This window comes from Pelobates fuscus, chromosome 7 (assembly GCF_036172605.1).
Source record: "Pelobates fuscus isolate aPelFus1 chromosome 7, aPelFus1.pri, whole genome shotgun sequence".
NCBI lineage: Eukaryota > Metazoa > Chordata > Amphibia > Anura > Pelobatidae > Pelobates > Pelobates fuscus.
Window position 1 is genome coordinate 10810937 of NC_086323.1, and position 17874 is coordinate 10828810.

Consider the following 17874-nt stretch of genomic DNA (forward strand, 5'->3'; position numbering starts at 1 on the left):
GAGTGAGGCTGACACTCACTGCCCCCCCTCTCCCCCCTGCTGAGTGAGGCTGACACTCACTACCCCCCCACTCTCCCCCCTGCTGAGTGAGGCTGACACTCACTACCCCCCCACTCTCCCCCCTGCTGAGTGAGGCTGACACTCACTACCCCCCCCCCCCCTGCTGAGCGAGGCTGACACTCACTGCTCCCCCTCTCCCCCCTGCTGAGTGAGGCTGACACTCACTGTCCCCCCTCTCCCCCCCTGCTGAGTGAGGCTGACACTCACTGCCCCCCCCTCTCTCCCCCCTGCTGAGTGAGGCTGACACTCACTGCCCCCCCCCCCCCTCTCTCCCCCCTGCTGAGTGAGACTGACACTCACTGCCCCCCCCCTCTCTCCCCCCCCCTCTCTCCCCCCTGCTGAGTGAGACTGACACTCACTGCCCCCCCCCTCTCTCCCCCCTGCTGAGTGAGGCTGACACTCACTGCCCCCCCTCTCCCCCCTGCTGAGTGAGGCTGACACTCACTGCCCCCCCTCTCCCCCCTGCTGAGTGAGGCTGACACTCACTACCCCCCCACTCTCCCCCCTGCTGAGTGAGGCTGACACTCACTACACCCCCTTTCCCCCTGAGTGAGGCTCAGGTCGCTACTGTACAGGGATGAGAGGAGACCTGCCATCTATAGTGGATCTTGAACTTCTCCTGGCTGCGTGCTGACAGCAGTCATGTGCTGACTGACCACCACTCACACTCACCCACTGAGTGGGTACCCAACCACAATAAAGGCACATAACAAAGCCCTCCATCCTTCCACCTCCTCCCTCAGGGAGGTGAGAGACCCAGCCATGGAGAGGAGGGAGGAGCAGAACCTGGAATTCACCATGGACAATGTGGAAAAGGTAAGTGATGCTCAAATAATGATCACCATCATTCTGTGCCCATAGAATGACCTTCAGTACTCCAGCTGTCATGGACTACAGTAACCTGTCAGACTGGCGGAGCATCACATGTGCTATAGTCCATAACCGCTGCATGTCAGATAAATGGCTGGCTGAGCATTGTGAGAGCCATAGTGCCAAATGTCAGCTAGTTTATAATAATCATTGTGGCAGTGGTGAGCCATTACTGTCCCACATCATCCTTAAAAATATTACACCGCTATACTGTAAGTCAAAGCTCTATTACGCTGCCATTTCTTGGCTCTGCACTGGGGAAACTGAATGTTTAAGCTAGTCTGGATATCAACTCCTATTGTGTCCAGCCAACCATCATCCATCTGATGCTTGGTGGACATTCTAATAAGCGTGCCGTATTATTGTGCATAAGAAATGAATAATCATGCAATATAATCATTTCATCCATCACGCCCGTGACGTCTTCTGCGTTGAACTTGTGACTGTGAGGTGTCTGCCCGTTGGCACACAAAAGGGTTAATCCCACCTCCTAATAATAATAATAATAATAATGATGATAAAAAATAAAGGTCTCTTTCTGGTACCCAGTAATAGACGTATATAATTAGTATGATTTTGCTTAGAGGTGGCTAGGCCTCCTGTGATTATTTGGGAAAGCTTCTATCTTGTTTTCTCTTATCCTTCTCGCTGCAGGAGCAGCCTGCAGAGCATTGCTCTTTACAGCTGTGGTCTGCTGTGACACCGCCGTAGGGGGATGGGTTTGACGTGCTCCTTGGAGTACTGTGTATGCTTACGTTCTTGCTAGGGAAAGACATCACTGACCCAATAGATGTATTGCAGAATGCAATGATCTGCTCCTGTGTCAAAATTTGGGTTTACAAGGTTAATCCTCAAGGTTTCTCGATAGTTCAATCACATTTTGTACATTAAGCAATCCCTAGTCCACAGCATTGGAACATCATTCATCGGTTCCAGATATTGCATAAATAAACAGTACCACATACCATTAACTAACCTGTGCTTTTCTCATATCACAGGAAATCAGATTTTAAAACTGGTCTGGTACCAGGATGGCACCCAGATACCACATTGATGTGCTTTATGGTCTGCGTTTATCTACACCTCTGGATACTGAGCCACGTGCTTGTTCTGTACGAAGAATCCTGCATAAGCAAATCATCATGACTAGCAGTGTATTCAATACTTTCTTAGAATGTGTCCACTGATGCAGGATCTGACTCGACATATTACTTGGGCCTATTTAAAGACACACGCCAAGCACCAGAACAATATATGCTGCTTGCATAGGTTATGGTGTAAGACGTCCTATGTCTCTGGCTCCCTACGTTTAGTTATGGGGACTCTATAGAGACCTGGACCATGTTATCTCAATGAAGTGGTCTGGGTACCTAGCCCTTGTAGGCAATGCAACTGAACGCATTGCTATTTTGCAGTAACAGCAAGGTTAACATACCTTTAGTGGCAATCTTCCTGACTGCCACTCGAGGCACATCCACCCCAATAGCCAATTTAAACTTGGTTATTCAATCAGTTGGTCTCATAGAGACTATTTCCATTTGGGAAGCATTGGGTTGGCTGAGACCATCTACACTGATGATCTCAGCCAAAGGTGGAGTGGCAGGACGGAGACGTTGTGGTGCGACGTGAAAGGCAAGTCATTCTCACCTTTCAAATCCTCACATGAATGGGGGAACATTAAAATAGGTTCTTTTAAACTGCAGTAGCTATCACTAAGATGCTTCCCCAGAGCCTACAAGTACTTGAACGCTATGTGCCTGGTGGGTACATTATCCGAGTGGCTCTCTTACAGAATCTCTTTAACCGAACACTCCAAGTACCATAAACTCTACAGCCCTCCATAGTGGTTATGGTGCCAGGAGTGCCCTGGCACCTTTCCAGGGCAAGTAGTCAAACTTGTTGCGAACAGGTTGACAACTAGTTAGTGGTTGAACAAATACCAGTCACCTCGTCCTGTTCAGCTGGAAGCTCTCGGCAGTGAAGGGCTTAGAGCAAACAGCTGGTGCTGCCAGCCAATTAGCTGGCAGACTATTTGTCTAGTGTGTGTAGTGGATGCTGTGTGTATTTGTCTAGTGTGTATATAATGAAAGCAGACTGTTTGTGTAGTGTGTGGGTAGTGTGCGTAAAGTTAATGCAGTGTGTAAAGTGAATTCTGTATATACTAAATGCAAAGTGTGTGTGTGTTTGTGTAGTGTGTGTATATAAGGAATGCAGAGTGTGTGTATTTGTGTAGTGTGTGTATAGTGAATGGAGTGCGTTTATATAATGCAGAGTGTGTGTGTGTGTTTGTATAGTGTGTGTATATAATGCAGTGTGTTTGTGTAGTGTGCATTATATAAACACACTACACAAACACACACTGAATTATATAAACACACTACACAAACACACTGTGTTTATATTGTGTAGTGTGTTTATATCATGCAGTGTGTTTGTATAGTGTGTGTATATAATGCAGTGTGTGTATATAATGCAGTGTGTGTTTGTATAGTGTGTGTGTGTATATAATGCAGTGTGTGTTTGTATAGTGTGTGTATATAATGCAGTGTTTGTATAGTGTGTGTGTGTGTGTGTGTGTATATAATGCAGTGTATATACACACACTATACAAACACACACACTGCATTATATACAAACACACACACTGCATTATATACACACACACTGCATTATATACACACACACTGCATTATATACACACACACTGCATTATATACACACACACTATACAAACACACTGCATTATATACACACACTGCATTATATACAAACAATACAAACACACACTGCATTATATACACACACAATACAAACACACACTGCATTATATACACACACACACACTATACAAACACACACTGCATTATATACACACACACTATAAAAACACACTGCATTATATACACACACTATACAAACACACACTGCATTATATACACACACACACTATACAAACACACACTGCATTATATACACACACACACTATACAAACACACTGCATTATATACACACACACTATACAAACACACTGCATTATATACACACACTGCATTATATACACACACAATACAAACACACACTGCATTATATACACACACTATACAAACACACACTGCATTATATACACACACACACTATAAAAACACACTGCATTATATACACACACACACTATAAAAACACACTGCATTATATACACACACACACTATACAAACACACACTGCATTATATACACACACACTATACAAACACACACTGCATTATATACACACACACTATACAAACACACTGCATTATATACACACACACTATACAAACACACTGCATTATATACACACACACTATACAAACACACACTGCATTATATACACACACACTATACAAACACACACTGCATTATATACACACACACTATACAAACACACTGCATTATATACACACACACTATACAAACACACACTGCATTATATACACACACACTATACAAACACACACTGCATTATATACACACACACTATACAAACACACTGCATTATATACACACACACTATACAAACACACTGCATTATATACACACACACTATACAAACACACTGCATTATATACACACACACTATAAAAACACACTGCATTATATACACACACACACTATACAAACACACACTGCATTATATACACACACACTATACAAACACACACTGCATTATATACACACACACTATACAAACACACACTGCATTATATACACACACACTATACAAACACACTGCATTATATACACACACACTATACAAACACACTGCATTATATACACACACACTATACAAACACACTGCATTATATACACACACACTATACAAACACACACTGCATTATATACACACACACTATAAAAACACACTGCATTATACTCACACACACACTATACAAACACACACTATACAAACACACACTGCATTATATACACACACACTATACAAACACACACTGCATTATATACACACACACTATACAAACACACACTGCATTATATACACACACACTATACAAACACACACTGCATTATATACACACACACAGTGTGTTTGTGTAGTGTATGTGTATAATAATGGAGTGTGTGAGGGGTCATTTTGTTATTAAATTTTTATTTTTATTTTAAATTATTATAATTTTTTTTATATTTAATCATTATTATTTATTTTTTGTTGTCCCCCCTCCCTGCTTGTTGCCTGGCCAGGGAGGGGGGATATAGCAATCCCCCGATAATCGGTCGATCCCTATATACAACCTTTATTGTGATCACAATCATCACCGACCTAATAAATTATAGGCCCATACTAATCCCTTTGGATATCCTGATCCGGATAATACTCACCTTCAATTTTGACTTTTAAACCCACTGTGTCTATCGATCCGGATAGAAGTATGGGCAGATCATAGGCTATATTTACTTACATATATGTATGGATATCATTTTTACATATATGTATGGATATCATTTTTACATATATGTATGGATATCATTTTTACATATATGTATGGATATCATTTTTACATATATGTATGGATATCATTTTTACATATATGTATGGATATCATTTTTACATATATGTATGGATATCATTTTTACATATATGTATTGATATTTTTTTGTGTGTATGTTCTAATCACTCTTACTGTCCATATACTATTGACCTATAAGAGTGGTGTCTGTCTTGTTTTTTGTCCATTTGAACTTTTAACATTACCATTAAACGATTAATTTTAAAATTCCTATATAGAATGTTTGTTATTAGTTTAGGCTACCCTCTCCATTTCCTTTTTTCCTGTAATTCACGTTGCAGCTGGTTCATTAAAACAATATTGTAGTCACCCTGTAATTTTAAGCCTGCAATGTAAACTATAGCATTTTGTTATATCCACCTCTTGTGGATGTCTTGCACTAGAGGCGCTTCCCCCTCCAGACTGAGTAAAACTCGGTTTGGGAATAAAATGCTGCTAATAGCAACATTTGATTTGTATGAGCAGCGTTTGGCTGTGCATGCGTATCTCCAAACCATTATTCTCTATAACAAGCAATGGATTGGAGGAGTTTGTGAGTAATGTAAGCTTGGATCACCGGAGGTGGTGCTGAAAGCAGCAGGGTAATCATTAGTTAACTTATTTTAATTTTTAAATCTAAAGGGGGTGGACAGAAGGGATCCTATAGTATCGAAATAACAATATTTTTTTTTTCTTTCGGATTATAGGTTCCCTTTAATTGGATTTAAATAGGGCTAGTCATGTTCTGCAATTTTGCAGATTTTATGCCAAAAAAGCAATTACTTTATTAGGTTTTCACAATTCCTGTTTTAGTGAATATCCTGGATAAATAACATTTTGCAGTTGCTGAGTAAAATGTAATTTGTAAGTTACAGGTCCATTTTGAAGGAACACTATATAGTAACAGGAATAGAGACATGCATTCCTGTCACTATAGCTGTGAAAACACAGATGGCTGTCTGATTCCCTAGACCGTATGTTGGCATCACTGCTACTTGGACGTCTCCAACAAGTCAAGCACATTTAACTCCTCGGTTTAAAGGGCCAGGCTCCTATTGACTTTAGTGAGGGCTGAACTCAGGAATAAAACTGGGATGAATATATTATAAATAATGTAGTGGAAAGACCTCTGGTTTCTAGAACTGCAATTCGATCAATGCTTTGAAAGCCTTAGAGCTGGCATTACATCACGGGGGTTATAGTAAAATCACGGCTGGGTGTCTACTTATTGCCCACGCCTGAAAAGGTAGTGTATACCTAAGACCCAAAGTCTAGGTAACACAAGTGAGATACAGATCTCAGAAGTCTGCTAAAATTTATAATCTTTAATTAGGTATACATAACCATGAACAAATAGAAAAACATAAATGTAAATACTTAAAATAAAAAATCACCCAAGCGGTGCAAGAGGAGATTGAAAGGGGCTCAGGGAGTAATGGATGAGGTATCAACTTAGACAAATATGCTCTAGATGTGTACTCATTGCTAGGGAATATAAGTGGGAGGTACCAATGATCACTTCACTACCCGGCTGTAGCGTAAACAGAACCAAACCCTTAAAACTGGAAAGGGAAGTAACCGCTAGTATGATACACTAACTGTGGAGTGCAGCAAAGAACCGCAGAAGTGTATATTCATATGGAGGTATAGATACAATGAGCTCTTAACAATATAACACTTCAAGGTATTGCAACAGGTAGTGTTACATACTTGCTTAGTGGCCACAAGTAGATCACTAAGTGCCAGTAGGACCGTCAACCGTGGAGGGTAGACCGCATATGATGTGGTTCCACAGCAGCACTCAGATATAATGACTAGTGTAAAACGGTGCCCCCGGATACTATGACCCACTGGTTATTGATTGTCTGTCAGAACGTGTAGTCATATAGAGATGTAGAGACATCACAGAGTTACACTAGAGGGTACTGCAACATAGAATGTTACATAAATATTCATATGGCCACACCTGAATAGCTAAATGCAGGAAGGATAACCCCCTATCAGAGGGCGGACAGCTTCTGTAGTGTAAAGCTGGTCCTGCAGTAACATTCAGTACTTGGTAGATAGTGTTGATTTGGGATACTTAGATGTTCCCCTATTAAATATCAACGGACTCAATACTACTTGGAACTAGCCACAGTGCTGTATGCACTGACTGTAAGGCTAATAAAGTCGTATTGCACACTTAGTCTATCTTGGCAAGAATCCAACAGATAGTAGTAATCCTAGTACAACTCCCTTATTCCCTCCAAAAAATCTCCAAACAGGCCCCAGCTCCTCTTGTCCTAATACAACACCCCTAACATAGTGAAGTGAAAAATCGTGAAGAAACCATGATTATAAAATCATCTAAATTCTCTGCATGTCTGCCTAACGCGTTTCGGCGCTGTGAAAAGCGCCTTTCTCTTATTGCCCACGCCTGTGCTAAAATATGTCAACAACAGGTGGACTCTGGGGTCTGAACCAGTCTTAACACATGAAGTACCCCTAGTTTGGCATACTGTTTTTATTTAATTTTATATAACTGAGCAATTGCCTCACCTTGCCCCTTTTTGGGTGGCACGTGGTTGGTTTCTCTGGTGAGTAACGACCTTGGCACAAAATGTTTTCCATGTCTAGACACACTGAGGGATACAATTCTTATGAAAGGTTGTCCAACGCTTCTTACGTGGTTATCCGCCAAAAGGAGAATTGTTTGAATTTCAAAATAAATTTCAAATTTAAGGTCACATTAGCCAAACTATTAGCAAGGCTGACATGGGAAATGTTTCCAATTCTGCTATTTTATCTGTAAATATCCAAACAGTTTTCACTTTACTGAATAGCCCTGTTTAGGTTGATGATGTTCTTTGCATGTTCGGTCTGTCCCGAGTGGAGTTGCAGTGGCATGTCAGTCTTTGTGTGATGCTCTGGGGGTGTAGAGAGGGGATCCTGATGTAATGTGACTTGGTGGTGCCAGCTCTCGACAGACTGTAGCAGCTGTGTGACCTCGGTGACAGGAGGTTCCTGGCGTGGCCATAGCTTACACGGACAGAGCTCCTGGATTCTGTGACGATGAACAATCATTGGTGTCTTACTGAATGGACACAACAAGCATTCTGTGTCAGAGAATTACATTATATATTTAGCCCCGATGCAGGAGGACGGAGTAATGTCGCTTGCAACGCATGGCATTTATGATATTCATGCAGAGTTTATATTTACCCCCTTCCTGATCCAGCTCCACACAGCAAGGGCCCCGAATGTAATCAATACTGCTGAATCAGGTTACCATTTTCACTTTCTTTCTAGATAAATTAATTTGTATTTATTACTGTTCTATATTATATTAAGAATGTATTTGGAATTGCGGTTTCCAGTTCTGTATTCCTGGCTCAGTCAGTTTATCGGCTAGTCCCCCTCAGTTAGTCTTTATACTGGGGAGAAAGTGTGGATGTGAATCCACAATGTATCCAGATACAGTGAGATTTTTAGCATCAGTGGTTCCCTGACATACTTTAACTGCATAATAACGTTATATTGCAAGACAATGACCTCCATTACATGCTTGGTTTCATATTGATTGTAAGTGCTTTACTATCCAGGGTTTTTAATATTCTATTTATGTATACCTATATTTAGCAGATCAGTATTTGTGATGAGTGAAAAATAAAATTTAAATGTGGAAATAAACTCCTCTTTATCCTGTAACTGGGCACCTCCATCTTAGTTCCCGGTCAGTGATGATTATAAGCTCTGTTCTTTGATCGTGGCAGTCAGCACAGAGCGAGCATACAAAAGTTACACCCTAACTTTTATACATGATTCCTTCCTTTTGGAAAACGCCAATATTGCCTGCACCTCTGCCACGCAGGGATTGGTGGAAAAATTCCGACCGAAAAGAAAGGTGCAGTCATTGGATTCTTTTTTATTTTCCCGTACATGGCGTGTGTGAAAAATTGCGACATACACAGGCGGATAAATAGGTGCAAATGCGCCAGAAGAGTGATAACAAAACCGCTGCACTTTTTATTATACTTCTCCCCCCGGTGCTGCTCTACTTATTATACATCTCCCCCCAGGGCTGCGCTACTTATTATACATCTCCCCCCGGGGCTGCACTACTTATTATACATCTCCCCCCCGGGGCTGTGCTACTTATTATACATCTCCCCCCTGGGGCTGCGCTACTTATTATACATCTCCCCCCCGGGGCTGCGCTACTTATTATACATCTCCCCCCGGGGCTGCGCTACTTATTATACATCTCCCCCCCGGGGCTGCGCTACTTATTATACATCTCCCCCCGGGGCTGCGCTACTTATTATACATCTCCCCCCCGGGGCTGCGCTACTTATTATACATCTCCCCCCCGGGGCTGCGCTACTTATTATACATCTCCCCCCCCCGGGGCTGCGCTACTTATTATACATCTCCCCCCCCCGGGGCTGCGCTACTTATTATACATCTCCCCCCCGGGGCTGCGCTACTTATTATACATCTCCCCCCCCGGGGCTGCGCTACTTATTATACATCTCCCCCCCCGGGGCTGCGCTACTTATTATACATCTCCCCCCCCCCCCCCGGGGCTGCGCTACTTATTATACATCTCCCCCCCCGGGGCTGCGCTACTTATTATACATCTCCCCCCCCCCCCCCCGGGGCTGCGCTACTTATTATACATCTCCCCCCGGTGGAAGATTTTGGATTCCAGGTTGGTTGTAACTAAAGCGTTCTTTAAAGTAATAAGGGGGGCTGTTAACTGGTTCTAATTAACTTCTATAAAGGGAAGAAAAAAAAGGGATGAAGAAATATTATTATTTGTAACATTTTTATAAAAACGTAGAAGCAGCATGCATAACATAAATAAATGGAAAATACTGACCTCCAGGCCCAGACAGGGGACAATTGGGCCATAGGCAGTCACCCATCTAACCTTATAGTTAACCCGGCTTTGATGGCAAGGATTAACATTATGACCAAATTAAAAAGGGATCAAAATGTCCATTGTGGGGAACATATTCAGCAAAACATCCTCTGAACATGTTACAGAGAGAGAGTGAACCTATTAGAAGTCTACTGACTGGGAATGACTCAAAGAGGTCAGAATGGGCTGGCAACACAGTATCTCTCAAAAGAAGAAGAGCATGATCGCAAAGAAAGAGCTACTTACAAACAAAAAATGTTAATGGCTTGGTAGGTATGCAGGCACGAACAGTCCCATCTAACCTTTAGTTCTGCGTTAGTTCCTGCAGTTTTTTGGAAGAGGCAGTCAATGAATACCCAGCAAGGTCAGGAGGACAGCCAAACACCGGGCTGGGTAGATCCAAACTTCTTCAGGCAAGAGGGTTCTTTCTTGAGATATCAGTTATCGTGTCCCAGTGTATTATCGATGCTCAGACTTACTGTGTGAACATGTTTTGGGTATTGTCAGACTCCCACTGTGGGGGGTAAGTTTGTACATTTAATGCCGTGCATGTGGAAATATTCTTAATGCTTTCCTTTTATTTCTTTGCTACAGGAAGTATCTGTGATCTGAATGATTTGAATATGATATTTCCTGCACTGTGTACAATTTTAATAAATGTTTCTCTTTTTGTAGGCTCTTCACCAATTATATTACGATCCCAACATTGAAAACAAGAACCTGGCACAGAAATGGTTAATGCAGGCACAGGTCTCTCCACAGGCCTGGCATTTCAGTTGGCAGTTACTGAATGGTGGCAAAGTGCCTGAAATCCAATACTTTGGGGCCAGCGCCCTTCATATCAAGATCTCCCGTTACTGGGGGGACATCCCCGCGGAGCAGTATGAAAGTCTGAAAACGCAGCTCTTTGCTCAGATATCTACCTTTGCCAGCGGTTCTAAGATTGTACTTACTCGACTTTGTGTGGCATTGGCTTCCTTGGCACTCAATATGATGCCGGACACTTGGCCGCATGCGGTTCCTGACATGGTTCAGGTGTTTCAGGCAGAGGGCGGGCAGGCTGACTGTGGAGCGCGTTGCCTGGCGCTCCTGGAGTTGCTCACAGTGCTTCCCGAAGAATTTCAGACAAGCCGACTTCCGCCATATCGGAAGAGTCAAGTACGCAGCTGCCTGGCACAAGAGTGCGCCTGCGTGTTCCCCCTGTTACGGCAACTGTTGCAGCAGAGTGACTCTCCAGGATTTGTCAAGCAGAAAGTCCTAAAATGTTTTTCTAGTTGGGCGCAACTGGGAATTGCTCTGACAGAGTGTGAAGGTTTGACCTTGGCTGCATTCTCCGCACTTCGAGATCCTGAACTCTTTGATTCTGCCGTGGAGTCCTTGGTCAACACCATCTCCCAGCCGGACGCACAAAGGTGAGATTCACTGTGGTTCCCCTCCCACACCTATCTATATGTTTAAAGTGAACCTGAAGAAAAAAACAAAACAAAAACAATTTCATCTACACAATTACTTGTGATGTGTTTGTACAGATGAAATTATACTCCATGTAAAATGACATCATGTCACGCTTGGCTCTTTAGATTATCTTTGGTTACCATTCCCTAAATTTGTATCAAAGTATTTTTAAGAAGTTCTCATTTTTGGGCTGGATATCTCCTGCCACCCTGGCTTATCTGCAGCCACTTGGATAATACAGTTCTCCATTGTTGATCCCAACTTGTATAGCCGTGATCGGTTGAGAGTGCTAGAGGCGGAGGTGGCGTATAAAGACTCTTTGCTCCATAACCTGTACAAGAAGCCATACTATTGGTGCTGAGTGTCCCTTTATTAGTTTAAATGGCTCTGATCCTGCTGCCTCAAAACCATCTTAGTTGTGTATTTTACACGTCATCCGTTTAATTTCTCGTTAAAAAGCCTGCCATCTTTCACAGAGCTATCGACTAATATCTGCAATGCATCTGCGCATGCTTTCAGCTAAGCAATGTTTGTTAGTGTCTACATAGATCATGACATATTGCAACAGTAAAGATTCAAATTAGTGACACAAATGTAGTTTCATTTTAAAAAGATTGAATGGTTACTCAAAGCACTATAACCACTTTAATGATTTTGATGCGGTTTTTGTGCCTGGAGTCTGTATGTGCAGTTTTTCGCTATGAATTATGGACATTAACCCCTCTGTTGCCGGAGGTTTAATTCCGTCTCCAGCAGTGTATTGGGGCGACATCAGCTCATTCGGAACTAGAGTTCCAGAATGACTAATGTAAATTCTTATGCATAGAATTGGAATCACTGGCTGAAAGCAGTCAATTGACACTCTCTGCCAATCAATGATCGGATGGATTGGCACCTGATTTCTGCAGTGCGTTACAGAAACAGATGCATGTGATGGTCAGCCATAGAGGAGATCAGGCACCTGGCATGATGGTGTTAGAGGACAAAGGTTTCAAAAAAACATCATAACCACAACGGTGGGTTCTAGTAGTTATGATGATTGACGTAACCCTTTAATTTTCATACCAGGGTCAGAAGCCAGAGCAAAGACTAAAAAGGGACACACTAGGCACCATAGCAACTACAACTTATTGTTTAATACCAGCTTATTGTAATGGATGTCGGTGCAGTCCGTCTGGTGAGTTAAGTTGTAGGTGATTTGATTAAACTGTTTGAATATGATCTGTTCCGACACGACTGCCAGTGTAAAAAGCCCTCTATTCCATGGACTCCTAACTAAACAAAATAGTTCTGAATAAACACTTTGGGTATTTGGTTGTAGTAATAAAAACAATCTAACGTTGAGTGGAGACGTTGTCTGTCTGTGCCGGGACATGTAGGGGTCCTTTTTAATATTGGCACATGTTCAGCTCATAAATCAACACTAACTCAACAGGTAATTTTATTCATTGATTGGGTTTAAAAGGGACAAATAACGCAGACACAGTAAAAGGGACACTAACACCAAAGTTACCTCATCTTAATTTTACTTTTATATATATATATATATAATTTATTATTATGTCTGACAAATATAGGGATGGAGAAGTCTGACATAATTAAAGAAAAAAAAAAAAAAAAAAGTATGTACTAGACTTGTTAAAAATCTCATTAGAGAGATGAGGCGGTGTGGGTACCCAGGGACACAACTGTAAACTGTCTGAGAAATGGTTTAAAATAAAACAAAAAAAGATAATAAGGTGCACTGGAACTCCATATTAAGTTCCTTGAGATAAGTTGGGAGTTGGGGCCGAAGTGTATTGTTTAATAGTTGGGACAGTATGTTTTAGAAGAATCGTCAATTAGCATTACTTATTTACAATTTAAATTAATCGAAATGGGCAAATCAATGGGTGGGACCATGGAGTTTGGGCTGCGTAATCTTAAAGCAGGGATGGGGAACCTTCGGCCCTCCAGATGTTTTGGACTACATATCCTGTGATGCTTGGCCAGCATTATGGCTGTAAGAGCATTATGGGAGATGTAGTCCAAAACATCTGGAGAGCTGAAGGTTCCACACCCATGTCTTAAAGAAGGACCCTCTGCACCATAACAACTTCAGCTGAGTTATGGTCCCTGGGGGTTCTTTTAAAAGAATGTGTTTATTTGCTAAAGTGGAAATTGTGCCGAATTTGAAATATTTAAAAAAAAATTTACAGAAGTTATTTTGACTTTTCTAAAATAATTGTGAATTGATATGTTTGTGTACGTCATGATCTGTGTGTGTGTGTACGTCATGATCTGTGTGTGTGTGTGTGTGTGTGTACGTCATGATCTGTGTGTGTACGTCATGATCTGTGTGTGTACGTCATGATCTGTGTGTGTGTGTGTACGTCATGATCTGTGTGTGTGTGTGTACGTCATGATCTGTGTGTGTGTGTGTACGTCATGATCTGTGTGTGTGTGTGTGTACGTCATGATCTGTGTGTGTACGTCATGATCTGTGTGTGTACGTCATGATCTGTGTGTGTACGTCATGATCTGTGTGTGTACGTCATGATCTGTGTGTGTGTGTGTACGTCATGATCTGTGTGTGTGTGTGTACGTCATGATCTGTGTATGTGTGTGTGTGTGTGTACGTCATGATCTGTGTGTGTGTACGTCATGATCTGTGTGTGTGTACGTCATGATCTGTGTGTGTGTGTACGTCATGATCTGTGTGTGTGTGTGTACGTCATGATCTGTGTGTGTGTGTGTACGTCATGATGTGTGTGTGTGTGTGTGTACGTCATGATCTGTGTGTGTTATTTTGACTTTTCTAAAATAATTGTGAATTGATATGTTTGTGTACGTCATGATCTGTGTGTGTGTACGTCATGATCTGTGTGTGTGTACGTCATGATCTGTGTGTGTGTATACGTCATGATCTGTGTGTGTGTGTACGTCATGATCTGTGTGTGTGTGTACGTCATGATCTGTGTGTGTACGTCATGATCTGTCTGAGCTGTAAGCTGGTCCATATTCAGCACCTGCTGGATGTGATATTTTGAACCCACTGATCTGTGAATCAGTCTTTCATCTGGGACCATGATTCTTTAGCTTAGTGATTTGAGATGGCTGGCTGAGCATGATTGGAAGTATAGACCAAACAGCTGGAGTGCAGGAGGAGGGACATCTCTGCTGTGAAAACTTATTTTGCTCTTAACCTTTTCCTTACTACTCTTGTGAGCAACACTGTGCTTCTTGATATACTGCTCACCCCTCTGGCGGTGCTCTGCGTCCCCGCGCCCTACTCGCCCCTCTGACAGCGCTCTACGTCCCTATGTGGTGCTCGGCCTTCCGGCAGGGTTTGTTTGTCTTTTTTTGTTTTTACCGTTATCCTATCTCTGCATGCGCCCTGCGCCCTCCGCCCTGCTTGCCCCTCTGGCAGTGCCCTGCTTGACCCTTTGGCAACACTCTGTATCCCCATGCCCTGCTCATCCCTCTGGCAGTGCTCGGAGTCCCTCATGCCTTGCTTATCACACTGGCAGGGTTTGTTTCTGTCTCTTTCCGTCACCGTTATCCTCGCCCTGTCACTGTACATATTGCATGTTTGTCGGATACCCACTCCCACCCTCCCCCTGCCTGCTCTCCTGTCTGTAGAATTAGTGCAGGCTCTTTGAAGGTGTGTAATATGAGGGGGAGGGGGTGCAGACCTGCTCCTTCTAATACATCAGCCTGCCTGGACCTTCCTGGGAGCTGATACCCATCGTGAGCACATGGATTTTTCTGATTGGCTCTTCAAACCTTCCAGTTGCTAAGCAACCACATATCTTCTGCTCCCTTCCGTGCCTGCACACGCCGTCTCACACCAACAACACTAATAATGAAAAAAGGGTTTAATTGCAGCTCTGCGCTTTCTATATTTTGCTATGTGGCTGGGGAGTGCAACCTAATTAACACCGTCATTGCCAGAAAGAGGCATTTATTCAGCTTGACTAGCATTCGGCCATATCTGATCAGACAATAAGGTGGGGGATCATGTATTCAGAGCAGTGGCTGATGGGAAATGATGTGCATGCATGCCTGGTTAGATAAATTATGAAGATAAGGTCATGTGAAGGGCAGCAAGGTACTCCTGAAAGCTGTGAATAGTCTGCAACATGCCTTGTCCATGGTGCTTGCGTTCGGAGACACAGCTTCAATCCACACACTGTACGGAGCCCCTGAAAAGCATTGTGAACCTCAACAGATACAAGGCATACTGCCATCGCCTCTATGGATTTTATAAAACCTGCTGTCTGCTTTCTAGAGGAAGTGATTCGACACAAAGTATACTCGCAGAGTTCTTTGTTTCCATTTGCATATATTTTCCAAAATAAAATACACTCACCTTCATAATAATTAGGCTTAGGGGTACAAACCTGATAAGAATTCAGGGGCCACCATAGAATGGCAGAAAAAAAAAAAAAAACATGTGCTGGCACTCAATTAAGTGTTAGGTGCCGGTATTCGAGGTATAACCCCACTAAAAACCTCCTAATCAATATCATAAACAAAATATGAATACCGCACTCAATCAATGACATTAATTGATAATTAAACCTATGTTCAATTTCATAGTATTTTTTTTTTTTTTTTTTTTTTTTTTTTTTTTTTTTTTTTTTTCAATTTTGTAGTATTTATTTTTAGCTTGGGGACAGGCAGACTGAGTAAATTTTATTTAATCTTTGAAACTTTTTCCATGTGCTTGTCTATTGCAAGTACAGTGTATCTGTAGCACTGTTCCCATACACTGACTGAAAGCATTTCTAGGTTCCGCCTCATTACATTAATTAAACAGCTTCCGAGACCTCTTCATCTTGTTAAGAGACCGGGTCCTTGGTCCCTCCTGCTTCCCACATCAATCAGAATTCCTTTTCATGTCTCCAACACTAGATCTTCCATGGCTCCAACCTTCCAAAATATTTCTGTGACAGCAACAGACACAATGAGGAAACACAAAACAAAGGATTCACAAACCTTGTATTGTGAATAGTGAATAAAATGAAGGTCAAAATAGTTGTGTTGAAAAAATTCGAAGTCTTTTATTTATGTTATTTCCAAAAGGGCTATTTTGGGACATACGATGTGAATTAAGTTTTAAAGTCACGTTGTTTACTGTTTAAAATTTGTATGAAGCTATGAACACTAGGATGTTACACTTTGCCATTTTAGTAATATATTATTCTGAACTTTATGTATGCTAATATATTATTCAAGGACATTGTTGTGCATCTATTACCATTTAATTGGCCTGGACTCCATCATTGTATCACAGACAGGGTTTTCCAGTTCCGCCATGTTTTGCTGGTCACATTTTGCTCATATGCATACATCTTGATGGACAACAAATTACAATTTCTGCCGTGTAGCATACATTTCACTATTCGTAGGCATGGAACCAGGAATGGGATTGACAGGTCAAAAAGAAGTGTAAACGATCTGTAAGAAAGAGGAAGGATCATCCAGAAAGAGGCATGTCAGCTTGGCGTGTGTGCACATTGAATGGCCACTGTATTGGCCAGCTCCTCTTAGAGCTGCAGATGCGCAGAGAAATTTTGAAGTTCTCAATGCTCTAAGTTTACTTTGCTCCAAATGCTTTTTTTTTTTTTTTTTTTTTTTTTATATTCTTTATTTTTGTTGTGCAGATATTGACAAATAGGCTTACATAGACATATCCATTGGTTAAGGTAAAACATAACAGGGTACAGGAGCATTACAAGATATGACAAGAGTGTTGCACAATTTTTTTTTTTGTATAACAAGCAGGCTTAGTATGATACGCTGTAGTAATATGTTCATGCTAAACAAAACTTCGCATGAGAAGACAACAAAATGCAGGCAGTAGCATAATACGTGTTACATGACTGTTGTCTGGAGAGGGGTTCCACCCCGCAGGACTCCGTGTGATAGGTGTGAGAGTCCAATTAGTGTTGCTTAGGAGTATGGGGAGGCAGGGTACCTCAGCGTGGTAGCGAGCATGGAGGAGCACACTTGGACACTCCAGGTGTCCCTCAGCCTGTGCCTTTGAAGGGCAGTAA

The 17874-nt window shown here is 42.0% G+C and overlaps 1 protein-coding gene across 2 annotated transcripts in view; it reads left to right on the top strand.

The window, feature by feature from the left end:
- The first annotated feature begins 568 nt into the window (after positions 1 to 568).
- IPO13 (importin 13) overlaps positions 569 to 17874 on the top strand; it is a 48544-nt gene continuing 31238 nt past the window's right edge. For both annotated transcript variants that reach the window (XM_063427685.1, XM_063427686.1), the window contains exons 1-2: positions 569 to 876; positions 11054 to 11790. In XM_063427685.1, coding sequence (XP_063283755.1) covers positions 823 to 876; positions 11054 to 11790 — 791 coding nt within the window. In that variant the 5' untranslated portion in view covers positions 569 to 822. The remainder of the gene's footprint in view (positions 877 to 11053; positions 11791 to 17874) is intronic.